At 39.2% G+C, this 20,289-nt stretch overlaps 1 protein-coding gene across 21 annotated transcripts in view; it reads right to left on the reverse strand.

Moving 5' to 3' along the window:
• FAM13B (family with sequence similarity 13 member B) overlaps window positions 1–20,289 on the reverse strand; it is a 96,828-nt gene that overhangs the window by 12,348 nt on the left and 64,191 nt on the right. For 10 of the 21 annotated variants that reach the window (XM_073994291.1, XM_065546774.1, XM_073994296.1 and 7 more), the window contains 7 exons: window positions 12,058–12,122; window positions 9,800–9,848; window positions 9,247–9,394; window positions 6,114–6,179; window positions 3,891–4,101; window positions 3,063–3,192; window positions 2,354–2,435 (listed from right to left, as the gene is read on the reverse strand). In XM_073994291.1, coding sequence (XP_073850392.1) covers window positions 2,354–2,435; window positions 3,063–3,192; window positions 3,891–4,101; window positions 6,114–6,179; window positions 9,247–9,394; window positions 9,800–9,848; window positions 12,058–12,122 — 751 coding nt within the window. Of the gene's footprint in view, window positions 1–2,353; window positions 2,436–3,062; window positions 3,193–3,890; window positions 4,102–6,113; window positions 6,180–9,246; window positions 9,395–9,799; window positions 9,849–12,057; window positions 12,123–17,745; window positions 18,049–20,289 lie in introns of those variants that run through there. The other 11 variants (XM_073994298.1, XM_073994292.1, XM_073994289.1 and 8 more) reach the window with 2 other exon arrangements.

Below are 20,289 nucleotides of genomic sequence, written 5' to 3' on the forward strand. Positions count from 1 at the left end.
ACCTCTCTGAATAGTATCATCCTGGTAGAATACGGACTAAGGAGCTCGTCTAGCATAAAGGATTTACTGGAAGGGCATCTGTCCCTAGTGAGGCAATAGCCAGTGTGAAGGTCCTAAAGCTTGGCAAGTTTGAGGAACAGAAAAGAGATGAAAGTGATAAAATCGGCCAAGGGCAGAGTGTGCAAGGCCTTGAAAGCCACGGTCACGAGTTTTGACTTTATTCTAGGTGGAAGCCCACTGAAGGGCTTGAAAAAGAGAGTAACATGACTTTTTATTTTTCTTTTTGAGACAGGGTCTTGCCCTGTCACCCTGGCTGGAGTACAGTGGCACAAACATGGCTCACTGCAGCCTTGACCTCCTGGGCCTAAGTGGTCCTCCTGCCTCAGCCTCCAAAGTAGCTGGGACCCAGGCTAACATGAATTTTTTAAAGATTAATCTAACTACCATGCAGCAAATGGACTACAGGGCAGTAGAAGTGAAAGAAAATGGGAAAATTATGAGGCCAATGCTAGACAATTTAATGGTATCAGTTACTAATAAAATCAAAGTAATAATTTTCACTGATGACTGGAAATTGGCATTAAACACGGAAATCTTTAACAGAAGTACAGGGGAAAATTAAGCGATACTCTAAAGAGGAGTTAAGAGACATTATCTTGGCCGGCCATGGTGTCTCACACCTGTAATCCCAGCACTGTGGGAGGCCAAGGCAGACAGATCGCTTAAGCCCAGGAGTTTGAGACCAGCCTGGGCAACATGGTGCAATGCCATTCCTACTAAGAATACAAAAAAATTAGCTGGGCATAGTGGCATGTGCCTGTAGTCCCAGCTACTCAGGAGGCTGAGGCGGGAGGATCACTTCAGCCCGGGAGGTGGAAGTTGCAATGAGCTAAGATCATGCCACTGCACTCCACTCCTGAGCAACAGAGTAAAACCCTGTCTTAAAAAAAAAAAAAAAAAAAGAGAGAGAACAAGCCAGACTTTATCTTAACCACAAGAATATAAACTCCATGACAGTAGGGACTGTGTCTGTCTTGTTCACTGCTATATCTCTAGTTGTCTACAAAGTACTTAATACTTCAGAAATACTAAACACTTTACTGGGCCAGGCGTGTGGCTCACACTTGTAATCCCAACACTTTGCAAGACCGAGGTGGGAGAATTGCTTAAGGCCAGAAGTTTGAGACCAATCCAGGCAACAAAGCAAGAACCCAACTCTATACAAAATTTTAAAAAATTACTTGGGTGTGGCAGTGCATGCCTGTAGTCCTAGCTACTCTGGAGGCTGAGGTGGAAGGATCACTTGAGCCCATCAGTTCAAGGCTGCAGTGAGCCACGACCGTGCCACTACACTCCAGCCTTGATGACAGAGCAAGATTCTGTCTCAAAAAATAAAAAATACGTATTTTTTTATTTTTATAAGCCAGGTGCAGTGGCTCACACCTGTAATCCCAGCACTTTGGGAGGCTGAGGCAGGTGGATCACTTGAGCCCAAGAGTTCGAGACCAGCCTGGGCAATATGGCAAAACCCTGTCTCTACTAAATATTACAAAAATTAGCTGGGCTTGGTGGCATGCACCTGTAATCCCAGCTACTCGGGAGGCTGAGGCACAAGAATCACTTGAACCCAGGAGGCAGAGGTTGCAGTGAGCTGAGATGGCATCACTAAACTCCAGCCTGGGCAACAGAGTGAGACTCTGTCTCAAAAAAATAAGAAATAAAAATAAAAATAAAAACTTTATTGAGTAAATTTAAATGAATAAGCCAAAGTGATGCTCCAGATAATAAACCCCTATTTTGCATAATTTTAAAAGTAATAATTATTAAAATACATACTCACTAAACATCCACAAAGTAAATATACTTCAACAACTACTATACTAGTTTGACACCTAGAAATGCAATGCCTAGTTTATCATTCAAGAGTTACAATTTAGTCTTTGTGGTATAAACAAGTCACTGTGATTAGACTTTCTTAGTCTTAGATGAAAATATCTACCAAAAAATCTTAATGAAATATCCACCACAACTCAAAGCTGCTTAATATTTGAAATATATTTCAGATAAACTTTATAACATCAGTTCACTTATGAATATACAATCTCAGGTATCTTTCAAAAAGACGTTACTAATAAAAACACAAAAAAGACATTTAAAATATAATACAGAACTACTGTACTATAACACAGTACTACAGTATGCAATTTTGACCCTAATAAAAGAAAAAAAGGTAACTTTCATTTTTGTCAAACAGTGCCCAAGATTTAAAATTATCAAATGTTGTAATTCTCAGACATTAATATAAAAAAAAATTTTTAACTGCAAATATATTACAAAATGGCACAAAATTTACCTTTAATTTGCTTCCGCAGTTTTGTAAGCTCTGTCATCCATTTTAATACCTTTGGATTAGCAGCTATATCACTGTAGGAGGGCTGAAAAATTATGGAGCAGAATCACTGACACTTGTGATAAGCAATAGTTATGTTAATTTATGTCCAAATAGTATTTTACAGTTCCCACAGCAAAGACTACTCAATTCTCATTTCATCTTATTTTAATTAGATAGGGCAGGATATTAAGTCAAGTTCTCCCAAGGTAAGGTCTAGTAACTGGCAGAAGCCAGATTTGAATATGGGTCTTCTGACCCCAAGTATAGGACTCTTTCCACTTCACATGTCCTAACTATTAAAACTCTCTTTCCCTCCTCCACTTCATCCCTCACAAACTCCCTCTCCTCCCCATTTGGTACTTGCAGTTTTTGATAAGAGCAGAAATAGCAGTAACATGATTTGTCAATGTAAAAGTATTTGCTTTAAAAATTCTAAAAGCTGCTTTGCCAATGGAAATAAAAAGATGCCACGGTGCAAATGGCAAGAATACTGACCTGGAAGTCAGGAGACTGAGGAGTTATATAATCTCAGATCTACATGATCACTGTTCCTCTGGGCATCTCAGATTTATTACCTTTCTCACACAGATCTAAACTAATGCTCTTGAAAAATACTCCTCTCGGTTCTAATACTAGATTTAGCTCACTCTGGGGAATGCTACAGACCTACCTTGCTATTTCTTTCCCTTTCAAACTGTTCCTCAAATTGTCTGATTTTCTTCTGAAGTTTCTTGACCAACTGATAAGGTGTTCTGTCTTCTCTCTTTTCATCTTTTGAACTAAAGGATGATCTTCGAATTCTGAATTAAAACAAAAGGCCAACAGTTAAATTTTCAAGTACCAACACTGTATCTCTTAATGCCCTGACATAACACTATTAGCAATAAGTAAATCTTAAAGGTAAAAATAAGTCCCTAACACTAAAGGACAGGTAGTATAAAGAAACACTGTAATATTACAGACCACAAATTTAGCTAATACAAGTGGTGATGCAAACAGTTTGGAATCATTTAAAACTGGTTTGGACAAAGGCAGAAAATAAAAGGATACCTAGCAGCTCAGAGCTCTTGTAACTGTTCAAACTGCATAGCAAAGTTTTTGACATTCAGATCCATTTAAAGCTTTGATTAAAAAAAGATTAGGAACTGCTCAGCACCACCTGCTGCTTCCTTTACAGAGCTCTGTATTTCAGCAATGAATACACAAATAAATGAATAATACACCATGAGAAAATGTCTATTTGAGAACAAACTTCAAACACTATACCTCAATGAACTCAGCAGGGTCAAAAAAAAAAAAAAAAAAGTTACAAAAACGTGCTCTATAAAATCAGGGAGAAAGCTCTGAATTCTATGTCTAGAAGACTAAATCTTTTTTTTTTTTTTTTTTTTTTGAGATGGAGTGTCACTATTGAAGCCCATGCTGGAAGACTAAATCTCTCAAAAGACTTGGGTATATAATAGGAATTGCCTCTTGTAAGTACATAAAAATCATATACCTAGTAAAAGACAGTGCTTTAGATGAGGAATCCAACTTTTCTGGATCATGCAGGAAACGTTGGCTTTGCCCAAAATCTAAACTGCGGTGTGATAATACTGGAGGACAGTCCTCTTCCAAGGGGTGATGATTCATTCTTCCAGCTTGTGGGGACAGCTGAGCTTCTCCAGACTCAGAGTCCTCCTGCCAAGACTTAAAAGCAGGAAATGGCTCTATAAAAAAACACAAAGAATAGTACCATGGGTCTCTTGATTCCACATGGGAAAAAAGTCACAAAATATCAGCTATGTGTTCCTTAAATCATACCATTACGTAGCGTTTTATATATACATATGTCTTCATAAAGCCTACTATAGTTTAAAATTATTCAAGCTTCAATTTTTAGCCCAGAGTTCTTTTTTTTTTGTTTTGTTTTGTTTTTTGAGATAAGGTCTCGCTCTGCTGCCCAGGCTGGAGTTCAGTGTCATGATGGTGGCTCACTGCAGCCTCGACCTCCTAGGCTCAAACAATCCTCCCACCTCAGCCTCCCGAGCAGCTGGGACTACAGGTGCTTGCTACTATGCCTGACTAATTTTCTTTTTTTGTTGTTGGTAGACACGAGGTCTCACTATGTTGGCCAGGCTGGTCTTGAACTCCTAGGCTCAAGTGATCCTCCCAATGTGCTGGGATTACAGGCATGAGCCACTGTGCCCAACCCAGAGTTCTATTTCCATATAAATTTAAATTTCTGAACCCAGTGGCAAAGCAAGAAAGGACACTGTCAAGCTCTTTAAAACCCAATTTAATTCTAAAGATGTTATTTAATATAATTCTGAACTTTTCTAAAGATGTTTTACTTACAAATGTTACTTTTCAAGTAGGAAAAAACTAGAAACAGCAAGAACTGAAGTTCTTTCTTAGAAATTTAACTTAAAAGCCAAATGATGCATGACCTGTCCCTCACTGTCAAATAGTTACATTAAGAAAAAGTGGGAGCTGCTCCCCATGTTACACAGAACACTCACCAAATGGAGCTCTCTGACTTTAGAAGAATTCTAACATTCCCAAAAGGAGGAGCTGATTCACCTGACAGCACCTGGCCTCTAACATTAAACTGTGACAGTTATCTTCTGTTACAGGATTCCTATGTATAATATATATTTTAATAATACTCATCAGTGTTACTAAGACAAAACTTAATAGCACTAGGCCTTCTTAAGCACATTTACTTTACAGCAGTTATCCTGTATGCCCTCAAATGAAAGCTATGTTAATACGTTCGATGTCTTTGCAAATATAATGTTTGATTACATACAGAACACATACAGATCATACACACAATCCACAAATATACCCCAAATACGAAATTAAGTACAGGAGGGAAAGAAAAAATTGCCATCTACACATTATCTTTTTATTTATTTTGAGATGGAGTCTCGCTCTGTCACCCAGGCTGGAGTGCAGTGGCATGACCTCGGCTCACTGCAACCTCTGCCTCCTGGGTTCAAGCGATTCTCCTGCCTCAGCCTACCGAGTGGCTGGTATTACAGGCACCGGCTACCATGCTTGGCTAATATTTGTATTTTCAGTTGAGACGGGGTTTCACCATGTTGGCCAGGCTGGTTATGAACTCCTGACCTCAAGTGATCCGCCTGCCTCGGCCTCCCAAAGTGCTAGGATTACAAGCGTGAGCCACCACGCCCGGCAGCTTTTTAAATAAATACACTTAAAAATTTCGATGCTATTGGCTATTAGCAATAGTGAAAATGAATGCAAAGAGGGCTTGACAGTGTCAAAATTCAAGAGTGATGTTTTCTTTTTCCTCACACAGTAGCTAAGATTGCTGCTTTAGTAATTTAACTTTATGCATTAGCAATTTAAAGCATTACCTTTCCTTTCAAAATAATAAAAACATAATTTAGTTTGTTTTTGAAGCCCAGATCAATCTGAGAATTAAAAATTGGGTACAAAGCGTGCGATCCCACAATAAACCCAACAATAAAGTGATTTTCAAAGCAACCCTTGTACCTGTGTCCCAGCAAATAAGTAACTGGTAGTGAACATTTTATGAGAAATATCCTATTTTAAGAAAAGACAAAAGTAACAGCAATTTTTTCTGGGTTGACTTTGAACCCAGAACAGTTTTCCTAAGATATGGGGACAGCAGGAGAAGGGCTTAATAAAAAGACAAACAAAGTGAACCATAAAAAGGCAAAAAAACTAAACTATGGTGAACCATACTTACCCTCCCCATCTCTCTGCAGATGCATTGTTTTGAAATCAATGAGGGGAAAAGTGATAGGGCATGACGCTAATAAAATGGAAAAAATGGCAAAAAATACTAAAGTGAACACACGGCACAGTCAGAACAAACCATACACATAACACAAAGCCAAAGATACCAAAAACATTTCCCTAAAACCAGTTAGGCATTCTGTTCAAAAACTTTATTAAAAGAAATTACTACTAACTAGATTTTAACAAACATAAACATAACATTTCCATTTCAGCAAGCAATGCAAAAAAGGGGGAAAACTCAAAGTAGCGCTATTTTATTAAAACTCAAACATAAAACTGAAGAAATGGAAATTCTTAAGCAGGCATTGTTTGAAGTTTTTCAGTATAAATGATTTCAAAGAAAAAAATCTCCCTTAGTTTGCTCTTTGAAAAAATTCTACTGCATTTCATTCCAGAGTTAGCAGGAGAGAATCTGAAGATGGTATCCACTTCCATTAAAAGTCAAAACTTTGTGAACAGCTGCTACAAATTCATACTGGTGACAGTCATGTGTGCTACCTGCTTGCTAACTACTGCATTCTGCTGACTGTTTTTCTTACCCTTTGAGGAAAAAACAAAACAAAAACCATATACTTAGGAATAGTGACATAGGGCTCTATTTGGAGTCATCCCACTTCTCTACAAAGAGTTACATCAAACAAAGCATGTCTGATTCCAAGGTATCCAGGGTCTAAAGTAAGTTGGTCTCTTAAATAAATAAGACTTTCTCATTGAGAATATCCTAACTCCTGGCCGGGCATGGTGGCTCATGCCTGTAATCCCAGCACTTTGGGAGGCTAAGGCGGGCAGATCACCTGAGGTCGGGAGTTTGGGACCAGCCTGACCAACATGGAGAAACTCCATCTCTACTAAAATACAAAATTAGCCAGGCATGGTGGTACATGTCTGTAATCCCAGCTACTCGGGAGGCTGAGGCAGGAGAATTGCTTGAACCTGGGAGGCGGAGGTTGCGGTGAGGTGAGATCATGCCATTGCACTGCAGCCTGGGCAACAAGAACAAAACTGTCTCAAAAAAAAAAAAAATCCTAACTCCTAATTGTGGAAAATCAATAAATGTTCGCATTAGTGACACAGTTAGAAGAAATAACATGGTCTACAAACAGCCACTCTACAAAGCACATGCACAGTTTATGGCTGGGAAGTTCACTCTGGTGTCTGTAACCATTGGCTTTCTGAAAGTCGCAGACCCCTATTTCTGGAAGAGCAAGTAGGAGACCTACATAGACTTGTTTAGGCTGTTGAACCAGGGCAGCTCAGGCACTGAAAATCAGGCATCAGCAGCCTACAGGTTACCTCCTTTATCTATACCAAGGTATAGGTGCTGAATTCTGACATGGAAAAAAAAGTCCAGTATCAGGTTCTCTTTCAGGGAGACTCAAGAACACTGAAGTTAAGACAGAGAAGGTCCATTCTCTTCAGACAATGAAAAACAATTGTTCTTCTATGTTTAAAATTTAATCAGGACTCCCACGCCAAAGATCATACAGAACTATTTATCTGCATCTTCTAATAGGAAGAAACAAAAGTGCTTTATCAGAATCCCAGCTGCTTCCTTTGAAGACTCATTTCCTAGCAATGCTCCAAGGGATGCTCTGTCGACCACCATTCCTTTTATTTCAGCCACAATAAATAACAAAAAAGAACATATAATCTTCAACTGCCACCAGTATGCTAACATATCCCCTAACACTGGGAAGCATCTTCATAAATTCCAGATGTCCTGAATAACCCAGAACAAAGCAAATGAAAGACAACTTCCTAATTTAGTCTAAGTTAAAACAGATAATATGCCACTGGGCATGCCAAACATCTAGGCCTATATAAAAAGGAGGGTGGGGAGGAGACAGCAATAAAAATTGGCACAGACAATGACTTGGTTGGGGCTCTTAAAAAAAAATGCCTAGACCTTAAAAAAAAAAAAAAAAAAAAAGATCCACACACACTCCATTTGCGATCTGCGATCAGGTGAGTACACTTACAGGGCCAAAAGGAGTCCATGGCACTGGCATTACAATTCCTGTTATTGCCAGTTTATGTCAACAGATAACTTGCCAAAGGTGACAAAACCCAGGGATCTTCATCCAAGTGAATGAATATGTAACTCTGCTTAAGATTCTTGAGTTATCTCATTGTCTCTTTTACCAAGGTGTATGATCCAGAAAAACTCCTAGATCCAAATTTATTGCTTGTTTCCCACCCCCACTCAACATTTTATTTGAAAGTTTACAAATACATAGAAAATTGAAAGAACTTTACACTGAATATCCATATATCAATCACAGTCTATCATTAACATTCTACTATACTTGCTTTTTAACATTTATCCATCCCATTAACCATCTTATTTTTTTCACGGATTTCAGAGTAAACTGCGGGTATCAGTAAATTTCCCCACAAATACTCCAGCATGCAAATCATCCACTGAAGTTCAGCATTTGTTTACAGTTTTTTATTCTCTTGAAGCAAAAAGAGAACTTTATATACAAAGAAACACACAAATCTATGTATTTGCTGAGTTTTGAGACATACATATACCCATGTTGTTTGCTTGTTAAATTTTAACTTCTCTCCTTTGTGCAAATTTTTAGAGTCCCCTGCACCATACCTTCATAACCGAAGACAGAGATAACAGGAATATGGTACAATATTTGTTTAGAAGTACCCTTGAAGGTCATTTTCAAAAATGTACTGCTGATGATTCTAAGGAAAAGGTAATTATACACCCTCTGTTTAAACTGGTGAGATCCCTAAGCTGTAACATACTAGGCTTTCAAAGACTGGGAGATAGCCCTTAACTATTAACAAAAATGTATGCTGGGTGACCTTTTAAAAAAATCAGCTCTAACATCCATTTTCAAAGCTGTTGATGGATCAGATAAGAACTTCTAGTTCATGAGATGCTGCCCCAAAATCTCAGTGTGTTTCACTAAAAACACCCACTTATTTATCTTATATGAAAGGGAGAACAAGATCAAGATGAATAAGGTTATCCAGAAAAGGGCTGTAGTCTTATCATCGCTTAGGGTAATTTCAGTTACAAACAACATTATCAGGAAAATAATGTGTGTGGGTAAAATTACCTTCCCATTTATCACCATCAGAAACATTCTTCAGATCTAAATGTGGAATATTAACACATGCTGCTTCACCTTGAACACCAACACTTTGACCTCCTGGTACTTCTGATTCAGTGTTGGCATTCAAATCACATATCTTGCTACTAGAATCCTGTATTTTAAAATAAAGAATACATTTCACAATGACGGAAGCTTTTCACACCCAGCTTAAACACATCCAGCACATATCCATGTGTAGTCTTCATTAGTTTATTGTGCCTACACAGCCGACTATCCCACTCCCACTGTGCAAACTATTTTCAAAGATAAACACGCGGTTTTAGAATATGTCTTATTGGAAGACAAGTTTGGATTCCAAATTCAGGAAAGTGTTTTCATAACCAAGTCTCTTGTAGCCAAAAGTGGCAAATTAAGTTGCTGTTTAACTGTAAAATATTTGATTGGAGTATTTATATTTAAATCTTTAAACCTAGCTAACCCACGTGAAAGACCAGACATAACAGACAGTTTAAACCTAGGCAAGTTTTTAAAGACTAAGATAAAAAATAGTTCTTACCAGAATCAAGTGTGACAATTTACCACTGTCAAATAACAAATATTCTTCCCTAAAAATACAAGTAAAGTTGTTAGTATATTAAGAATAAAAAGCCTACTATCATTATGTATTTCTTACCTAGATTCCTCTACTCCACCACACAGTTAGCATTTACAACGTACGAGGAGAAAATGCCAACTGGACATATGCCCATTCTTTGGAGCCCTATATCTGAAAAATCACACAATACTGAAAAGATCCACAGAATCACTTCAGGTTTAGAAAAATCAAGTAACAATCCCTACTCCACCCCACAAACCACAGCACAAAAGAAAAACCTTTATAAAATGAAAACTAAAATCCACAGTAAGTAGAAACCCAAAAGAATGTATAATAAAGATTTTATAAAATTAATGTTTTAACCAAATAAACAGCTCTATTCTCTCCATTCCTGAGACTTTCAAAGGAGACTTTATTAAAAAAAAAAAAAAGACACTATGTCTTTTACTTTAAACCTAACTGTATTCTATCACAAGGTTACTACTTCCAATCAAAGAAGGTTACTACTTCTAAACCTTTCCCTCCTCAAAACATAACAGTAACATACTAAAAGGAAATTTAAAAAATTTCAGTCCACCTTTAATTTCCCCAGAAAAACTAACCCTTATTTAGAACAAGTGTTATAGCAAGCTGTCATAAGTGATCTGTACTTATTTTACCAGTCAAGAGAGCACCTGCTAATATACAGTAGATTATCAATATGCGCCTACTGGGGAAAAGTTCTTTTCCCCAAAGGCACTGTGGCAATTTACAATGACACATCAAGATGTCACTTCTAACTGGCCATAACAGAGTATGCACTCAGGAGACATGCCTTGATCTAAATATGACAAGTCATTTTCTCATACAGATAATTACCTTATTCTTGCTGAGCATAAGAAATGAACTAAATGCTCTGATAAGCTTAAAGGCATTCCTTTGCTTAGTGTAGGAGCAAATGGTAGGATGAGTAAATACTACCTTAGCAACCTAAAAGACCTAATCACCTACATTTGAGAAACATGAATGTTAAACAAACAAAATGTAATCCACCTAACCAAGGTACTCTTTGGATCTAAAAACCAGTTTGCTAACTTATACACAGTTGAAGTTGAAGAGGAAACAGCTTTTAAAAAAACAAAAACAAAAACAAAACAACAACAACAGAAGAATCCTCACTAAATGGCTCCTTATTGTTCTACCAAATCCAGATGTCATCATTCTGGGGGTGCCTGTTAATGCTGTTAATCTTATATCTTCAGCCCATAGCTCCAATACTCCCTGGGCTGGAAGAGGATGATTCCTGCCTCCTGAAAGGAAGCACAAGGAACTGCTATAAGCAGGAAATCTGTGGACCTTCAGAGTATGGGGAGGCTCCAGAGACATGGCTCCAAAGAATTTACTTACCCTTAAAGAATAGGCTTCCTATTTATAATTAAAAGAAACAATGGAATACAAATATGTCCTGGCCAACAGGCTGTCAGCAAATTAGTATGCTATCTGGGATCTCTCAATATTTACAATCTAGTCTGCAACTTCATTACTGAAGTATTTTCAGAATCTCAAGTCACCGTCCTAAGAAAGTTATACTTTCTGGCAGCATCTTGAAGACTGATGCAAAGGGTAACAAGAACCCAAATCTGATTCTGTGACTTAAAACATTCCAGAAAGCTTCTACCCAAAGAGGCTATCTATTGAGACTCCACATTTAGCTGAAATACTCGTTGCCTCTAGTATTTCTCTACCATTATAGCCAGCCAAAGAGGTTAAAAAAGCACCAGCCGCCTAATAGTGTATTGAGACATATTGAGACACACCAAGGATAAATTCAAAGAGGAAGAAAAACATCCTACACATATTTGTTGAATCAAATACAATATCTCTCAGTTAGTTATACACAGTTACAAGACCATGAATTAACTCACTGACAGGTATACTCAGAATATCAGTAAATTCCCAATTGTTCCACAATCAACTGAAAGATTTAAATGTCTCCAAAAAGGCTGTTTTTCCCTCTGAATGTTTTCCAAGTTACAACTACTGTCTGTCTGAACCTGCACAAATCCAAATATTTATGGGTATTTAATATCCTTTATGTCTACCATTATAACAAGAAGGCTGTTTAAGATTATCTAAACTATATGTTTATAATGGATATTCATCTAAAAAATTCACCTCAAAAATCTGTGAAGAGCTCCAATTCTCAAAATGATTAATTAGAAACAAGAAAAAATGCTTACCTCTCAAGACAGCCATCTTCACTATCACCATGGTCACTGCATGGCTCTAACAATATACCTACAGACTGACAAAAAGAACACCACCATGTATTAATGGAGCTCCCAATACTCAAGATATAAGAAGAAGTTGCCAATCTAAATTAGGATATTAGAATACAGATTAGTCAAACACCCCTAATTAGCTATCATTTATAATAGTCTGTAGTACTTAGCATCTCTTTTTACAGGGAGTAATTTATCTTCCCTCAAAACCTGGGTCATATGAAGTACAGCAGGTACTCTGCATTTCTCTCTGTTAGGTAATATGTATCACCACTACCATCCTTCTTCCTTAGAATTCTCTCCTCCAAAATGATGGTCTGATCGTGCTTGTCACCTGCTGCTTGCTTTATTTCTCCCCGGCCACAAAGATACAAGTCTGGTGACTTCTTGTAGATAGGAGTCATAGAGGAGTTCACCAGGTTCCTTTGTATATTTGAAGTAATAACTATTTTCCACAAAAATGTCCCCAGATGAGAAAACACTCCCGTTTTCCAACAAGCTTAGTGACATCATCTCACCCCTATTCCTCTCAAACTAAAAACCTACCAAGTCTAATACAAATACCCAGAGAATTACTACAAAATACATGAACGTTTTGGTGTTTTTGACGATCACCTTTCAATTCAACAAAAGGTTCGATACTTCCTAGACTCTCTGATTCTTCTTTAGAAAGTACCACTTGTTCAGTTTTGTTTAGCATGAAAGAAGGTCCATAAGAATCTGCAAAAAAGCTGTTAAAATACTAGTCCCTTTTCAAACTACACATCTATGAGGCTGTCTCATACACTTCAACAAAACAATGTAACAGCAACAGACTAAATGCAGAAGCATATATGAGAATCCAGCTGTCTTCTGTAGTCAAACAGGTATCAACAATATTTCTAGCTATGTAAAACAATGCCACTCCTCAAACTTAAAAAAATTTATGAAAACAGCTGTCTATTATGGAAAAGAGCAACCTTACTTATGTTACCATAAATGAGTTTATGTTAAAGTAAATTAATGTTTTTTAAATTTCTCAGTTTTAATTCCTAATATGGCAAATCCTGATAGACATACCTATGTAAACAAAAGCTCTTTGGGATCTTCAACATCTTTAAGAGTATAAATAAGTCCCCGAGACCCAAAGTGTGAGAACCACTGATACACAAATCAGACTTCGGTAACCTTTATGATCAATAACAGGTGTCCCCAACCCCCGGACCACACTGTTAGGAATCAGGCCACACAGCAGGAGGTGAGCAGCCAGGGGAGTGGGGAGTGAGCATTACAGCATGAGCTCCGCCTCCGGTCAGAGATTCTCAGACCGGATTCTCAGAGAGGTGCGAACCCTATTGTGAGCTGTGCATGCGAGGGATCTAGGTTGTGTGTTCCTTATGAGAATCTAACTAATGCTTTGATGATGTGAAGCAGAACAGTTTCATTACGAAACCCCAACCCCCATCCACTGTCTGTGGAAAAAGTATTGTCCACAAAACCAGTCCCTGGTTCCAAAAATGTTGGGGACCACTGCTCTAGAAGATAGCTTTACATTCTGAAGGTTTCTGGGCACATGAAATAACCATTACCCAGACCAAATATTTAATTTTTATTTACTTGAAAAAAAATTTTGAGACAGTCTCACTCTGTCATCCAGGTCAGAGTGCAGTGGTGCAATTTCGGCTCACTTTTTGAGCCGAATACAAAAATACAAAAATTGTTTTGTATTTTTAGTAGAGATGGGATTTCAGCATGTTGAATAGGGTAATTTTTTTGTAATTTTAGTAGAAGTGAGTTTCAGCATGTTGGCCAGGCTGGTCTCGAACTCCTGACTTCAAGTGATCCACCTGTCTTCAGCCTCCCAAAGTCCTGGGATTACAGGTATGAGCCACTGCACACAGTCAGACCCAATATTTAAAATGAACCTTGGGGCCAGGCACAGTGGCTCACACCTGTAATCCCAGCACTTTGGGAGGCTGTGGCAAGCAAACCACTTGAGACCAGCCTGGCCAACATGGCGAAACCCCATCTCTACTGAAAATACAAAAATTAGCTGGGCATGGTAGCACACACCTGTAGTCTCAGCTACTCGGGAGACTGAGAGAGGAGAATTGCCTGAACTCAGGAAGCAGAGGCTGCAGTGAGTCAAGATTGCACCACTGCACTCCAGTCTGGGAGACAGTATAAGACTCTGTCACAAACAAACAAACAGAACCTTGGTATCTCACTCAAAATAACCAAATTCAAGCCCTAGCTCTGCCTTTCTCGTCACAAATATGAGAATAACAATAATTTACTTGACTACCTTAGAGTTACCATAGAGAATCAAAAGAAACAGCTTATAAGGAAAACCATCTATATAGGCCAGGCACAGAGGCTCACACTTGTAATCCCAACACTTTGGGAGGCCAAGGCAGGTGGATCACTTGAGGTCAGGAGTTCAAGACCAGCCTAGCCAACATGGTGAAATCCCGTCTACTAAAACACAAAAATTAGCCAGGTGCGGTAGTGTGTGCCTGTAATCCCAGCTACTCGGGAGGCTGAGGCACGAGAATCCCTTGAACCCAGTAGAGAGAAGGAGATTGCAGTGAGTGGAGACTGTGCCACTGCACTCCAGCAGCCTGGGCAACAGAGCGAGACTCTGTTTCAAAAAAAATAAGATATATAAATAAAATAAAATATTAGCGGGCAAAATAACCCGTATCTTCTCCCCACCTCCTCCCATGTAACCTTCCACAAACATTAAGGTCTGCAAAGGAAGGCTAAGGTGCTCTGGTCTCAATTCAGGTAAGTTAGAGAGCTTTGGCGGTGGCGGTGGTTGTGGCAGCAGCAGTAGGTGTAGCAGATACAGCACAGTTATATTAGCAATATCTTAGGAGCTATAGGGGATTACTGCCAAGAGTTAATTAAAACCTGACAGGCATTTCCAGTAATTCCTCTGGTCTCCATCCCTTCCTTAGGGGTCCATAATTGATGCACACACATTGCTTAGTTCTGCATCTTCCCATTTCCACTCACTTACCTTTGGCTCAAGCATGCTAGTTACTTCTATTAAATAGGCTACATATTTCCACTCCATTCTGTACCTTTTATTTGCTGAACACTCAATAAATTGCATATTGATATACTTCTGTCTAGCCTATTCTCTCTCTTCTACTGAATTAACACAATCAATACTGATGAGGTCTTAGACCAGTACGGGTCAAATTTATAGCCTTCTCTTCCTCTTGACTATCTGCTAGAGTTTATAAATACTTCTGGTCTCCACTTCTGAAAGGAGATAAAGCAGTTTCTCAGTGTTTGCAAGGTATGAATAATTCTAAGTTTTGACGGGGCACCATCAATGAAGGTACCCTGAAATGAATGGATTTTACTGGTGATAAATCCAGGTATTTTGATGTGAGTTCTAATCAGGCTATTCAACTTCATACACTTTTTTTTTTTTTCACCTTCATACACTTTCAACTCCCAAAATATTGATTACTGTACAACTTATACCTATTCAAAATCTACAGTGAATAATCTCTTTCTATCAGATAAAACTCCTAAATATTTACTACAGAATCTAGTACCACATTAAAAAAAAAATTCCAGCCGGGCGCGGTGGCTCAAGCCTGTAATCCCAGCACTTTGGGAGGCCGAGACGGGCGGATCACGAGGTCAGGAGATCGAGACCATCTGGCTAACACAGTGAAACCCCATCTCTACTAAAAAATACAAAAAACTAGCCAGGCGAGGTGGTGGGCACCTGTAGTCCCAGCTACTCGGGAGGCTGAGGCAGAAGAATGGCGTAAACCCGGGAGGCGGAGCTTGCAGTGAGCTGAGATCCGGCCACTGCACTCCAGCCTGGGCGACAGAGCGAGACTCCGTCTCACAAAAAAAAAAAAAAAAAAAAAAAAAATTCTATTTTGCAAAAACCTATTCGATAAACCTATCCAAAATATAGGCCAAGCATGGTGACTCATGCCTGTAATCCCAGCACTTTGGGAGGCCGAGGTGGGCAGATCACCTGAGGTCAGGCATTCAAGACCAGCCTGGCCAACATTGCAAAACCTCGTCCCTACTAAAAATATAAAAATTAGCTGGGTGTGGTGGCGCATGCCTGTAATCCCAGCTATGTGGGAGGCTGAGGCAGGAGAATCGCTTGAACCCAGGAGGCGGAGATTGCGGTGAGCCGAGACTGCACCACTGCCCTTCAACCTTTTGAGACGCTGTCCCAAAAAAAAAAATATATATATACACACACACACACACACACATATATATATATATAAAGATTTATAGAGAGAAACTCTTAAAACTCAATAAGAAAACAATCCAATTAAAAAACGGGCAAAAGACCTGAATAAACACCTCACTAAAGAAGATATACACATAGCATATGAAAAACTCATCATCGTATGTCATTAGGAAACTCAAAATTCAAACAAGATACCATTACACATCTATCAGAATGGCCCAAATCCAAAACACTAACACTACCAAATACTGGCAAGAATGCGGCACTGTCACTCATTACTGGTGAATGAATGAGAAACACACTGAACTGATTTGAAACAGCACTTTTATTACAAATGTATCCAGGCATTTAGTTTATAATAAAGGCGGCATTTCACATTGGTGGGAAAAAGATAGATTATTCAAAAAATTAAGGTGTTGGGATATCTAGGTAAACATGTAGGAAAAACAGCTGAATCTGCTCTTCACATCTTACACCATGATAAATTCCAAATGGGTCAAATATTCAAAAGTAGAAAATGAAACTATAGAAGCATTTTTTTTTAAAGAAGAAGAAAGTTAGTTTATAATCACAGAACAGGGAAGGCCTTCCCAACTACGGCATTAAAACCTAAAATCCAACAAAAGGAAAAAAAGATGATAAAGTTTAACACCATCAAAAATGACTTTAAATAGTCAAAAGACAAAAAACTGGAAACAAATATTTGTGACTGATCCTAAGAAAGGAGGTAGTTTCTTAATAAATAAAAAATATGGCCAGGTGCGGAGGCTCATGTCTGTAATCCCAGCCCTTGGAGAGGCCAAGGCAGGTGGATCACAAGGTCAGGAGTTCAAGACCAGCCTGGCCAAGATGGTGAATCCTGGTCTCTAGAAAAAATACAAAAATTAGCTGGGTGTGGTGGCAGGTGCCTGCAATCCTAGCTACTCGGGAGGCTGAGGCAGAGAATTGCTTGAACCCAAGAGGCAGAGGTTGCAGTGGGCCAAGATCACGCCACTGCACTCCAGCCTGGGCCACAAGTGAGACTCCGTCTCAAAAAAAAGAAAAAAAAAAAGGTACAAACCAAAAAGGAAAAATACCAACAACCCAACAGAAAAATGTGGATGTGGACAATTGGAAACAGAAAAGATGAGATCCATCATGGTGGCTCACACCTGTAATTCCAGTACTTTCAGAGGCTGAAGTGGGAGAAATGTTTGAAGCCAGGAGTTCAAGACCAGCCCAGGCAACAAAGTGAGACTCCTTCTCTACAAAAAATTAAAAATTAGCCGGGTGTGATGGCATGCACCTGTAGTCACAACTGCTTGATAAGGTGAGGTGGGAGGATTGCTTGAGCCTGGGAGGCTGAGAATGCAGTGAGCTGTGATCATGCCACTGCACTGCAGCCTGGGTGACCAAAGTAAGACCCTGTCTCAAAAATAGAATTAAAAAACTTAACATTTCTATAAAAATGTCAGTGTAGGCTGGGTGTGGTGGCTCACACCTGTAATCCCAGCACTTTGGGAGGCTGAGATGGGCGGATCACAAAGTCAGGAGCTCGAGACTAGCCTGATCAACATGGTGAAACCCGTCTCTACTAAAAATGCAAGAATTAGCCGGGGGTGGTGGCGTGTGCCAATAATCCCGGCTACTCGGGAGGCTGAGGCAGGAGAATCACTTGAACCCGGGAGGCAGAGGTTGCAGTGAGCCGAGATCACGCCATTGCACTCCAGCCTGGGCGACAGAGCGAGACTCTGTCTCAAAAAAAAAAAAAAAAAAAAAAAGAAAGTCACAATATAAGTTTCTACTAGAAAAAAAAAGTACAAAAATTAGCTAGGTGTGGTAGCACACACTCGTAATCCCGGCTACTTGGGAGGCTGAGGCATGAGACTCTCTCGAACCTGGGAGGTACAGGTTGCAGCGAGCCGAGATCGTGGCCACTGCACTTTAGCCTGGGCGACAGAGTAAGACTCTGTCTCAAAAAAAAAAAGATTCCTTAGGATTAATTTCAGCCTGGCTAACCAATACCTTGTGGGATTGTGGTTTATGTAGCACCTAGTACTCCTAAGTTTATGTGATCAGCTTTGAAATGTTAAAAAGCAATTTGGTTTCCTTACACTGCAAGTCCATTTCAGAGGAAAAAAAACTCCAACATTATCTTTTATATCTAAAATCTTGATCTCCTTACAATAATATTCTAGCCCAGGGGTTAGCGAACTACAGCATACTAGACAAATCCACCCTGTGGCCAGTTTTTGCATGGTCTTTCGGCTAAGAAGGGTTTCTATGTTTTAAATGATTGGGGGTAGGAGGGAGAATCAAAAGAATAATGATATTCTGTGAAGTGAAAATGACAAGAAATTCAATTTTAGTGTCCATAAATTAAATTTTATTGGAACACAGCCATGCTCATTTCTTACGGTTTTTTCTGCTTTCATGCTACAATAGCAGAGTTAAGTAGTTGTTGCAGAGACTATATACCCACAATGCCTAAAATATTTACTGTCTGGGCCTTTACACAAAAGGTTTGCTGACTCCTACTCTATCTAGCCTTACACTTTCCTAGACACAAGTTACTTTCTACCAAAGCCACTTGAATCATGCCACGCCACAATACACTGGAAACTCGTACATCCTGTCCAACTAATATTCCCCTCTTCTGCAACTTCTTCACCTTACTGTCACCACTTGAAAACTTCATTCTAAATTTCTAATCCACTCAACATGTACTCTGTACCCTGGCTAACTATTTCAAAGCTAATTTGTCAATGCCTTTACCAATGTGGTCTAGTTTATGACCAGCTTTCTATCCTCCAGACAGCAGATGCTACAAGAAAATGTGTCATTTAACATACCTTCCTAGTTGGCTCACTACAAGTTCATGTCATCAAACTTCAGCTAGACCTCCATTGGTTCTCAAATATCTGGTGACTCAGTTCTATCTGATTTCTCTCCACAGAGACTCTTGCAAAACTTTACCTATTTCTTCAGATCCAAACCCAATTCCTGACTCCTCACCCTCTGCAAATGCATTTCATTTTAAAATGGTCAAAAGCATCTAAATTAAGTCCCCAAAACACCTCTCACTTAAAAAATATTCTATATATCCCCTTTTACTGAAGATTAAAAGTAGCTTTTCCTATTTAGGAATAGTCACTCAACTTGCACGCTGAATCACCCTCCTTCCACTTCTCACTCCCAATCCCCTCTATGCAGTGTTCCCCTAACTACCCTGGGTTATTTTTTCTTTCTGACATTTTTCAGTCTCTCCCTATCTAGTGACTGATTCCTACTGACATGCTCAAATCTCCATCCTGTATCAAGAAAGCAGAAGCGGGGAGGCGGGGGGCGATATCTCTTCCACAACCAGACTGCTCAACTTTTCTCTTTCCTTTTTTTTTTTTTGAGACAGAGTCTTGCTCTCTTGCCCAGGCTAGAGTGCGGTGGCACGATCTCCTGGGTTCACGCCATTCTCCTGCCTCAGCCTCCTAAGTAGCTGGGACTATAGGCGCCTGCCACCACGCCTGGCTAATTTTTTGTATTCTTAGTAGAGACAGGGTTTCACCATGTTAGCCAGGATGGTCTCCATCTCCTGACTTCGTGATCTGCCCGCCTCGGCCTCCCAAAGTGCTGGGATTACAGGCATGAGCCACTGCTCCCGGCCTTCTCTTCCTTTTAATTTCAAAGCAAAACTTGTCCAAAAGGCATTCCACACACTGCAGCTTCTACCTACTCACCTGATACTCATTCTCAACCATGAAATCCTCTACCTACCAAAGCTCCTCTTTCTTTACCAATAATTTCTATCACTAAATCCAATAAATTTTAATTTGAATTTTTTGCTTAAATTATTTAATTATAAATGAGAGAAACTGTTGGAAACCTAAATATAAGAACATATGAAGAAAAGTAAAATCATTCATAATCTATCAGCCAGAAGGCCACTGTGAATATTCTGACTTGGCCTTTTGACTGTGTGCCACACACACATGCAG

Source organism: Macaca fascicularis, chromosome 6 (genome assembly GCF_037993035.2).
Source record: "Macaca fascicularis isolate 582-1 chromosome 6, T2T-MFA8v1.1".
NCBI lineage: Eukaryota > Metazoa > Chordata > Mammalia > Primates > Cercopithecidae > Macaca > Macaca fascicularis.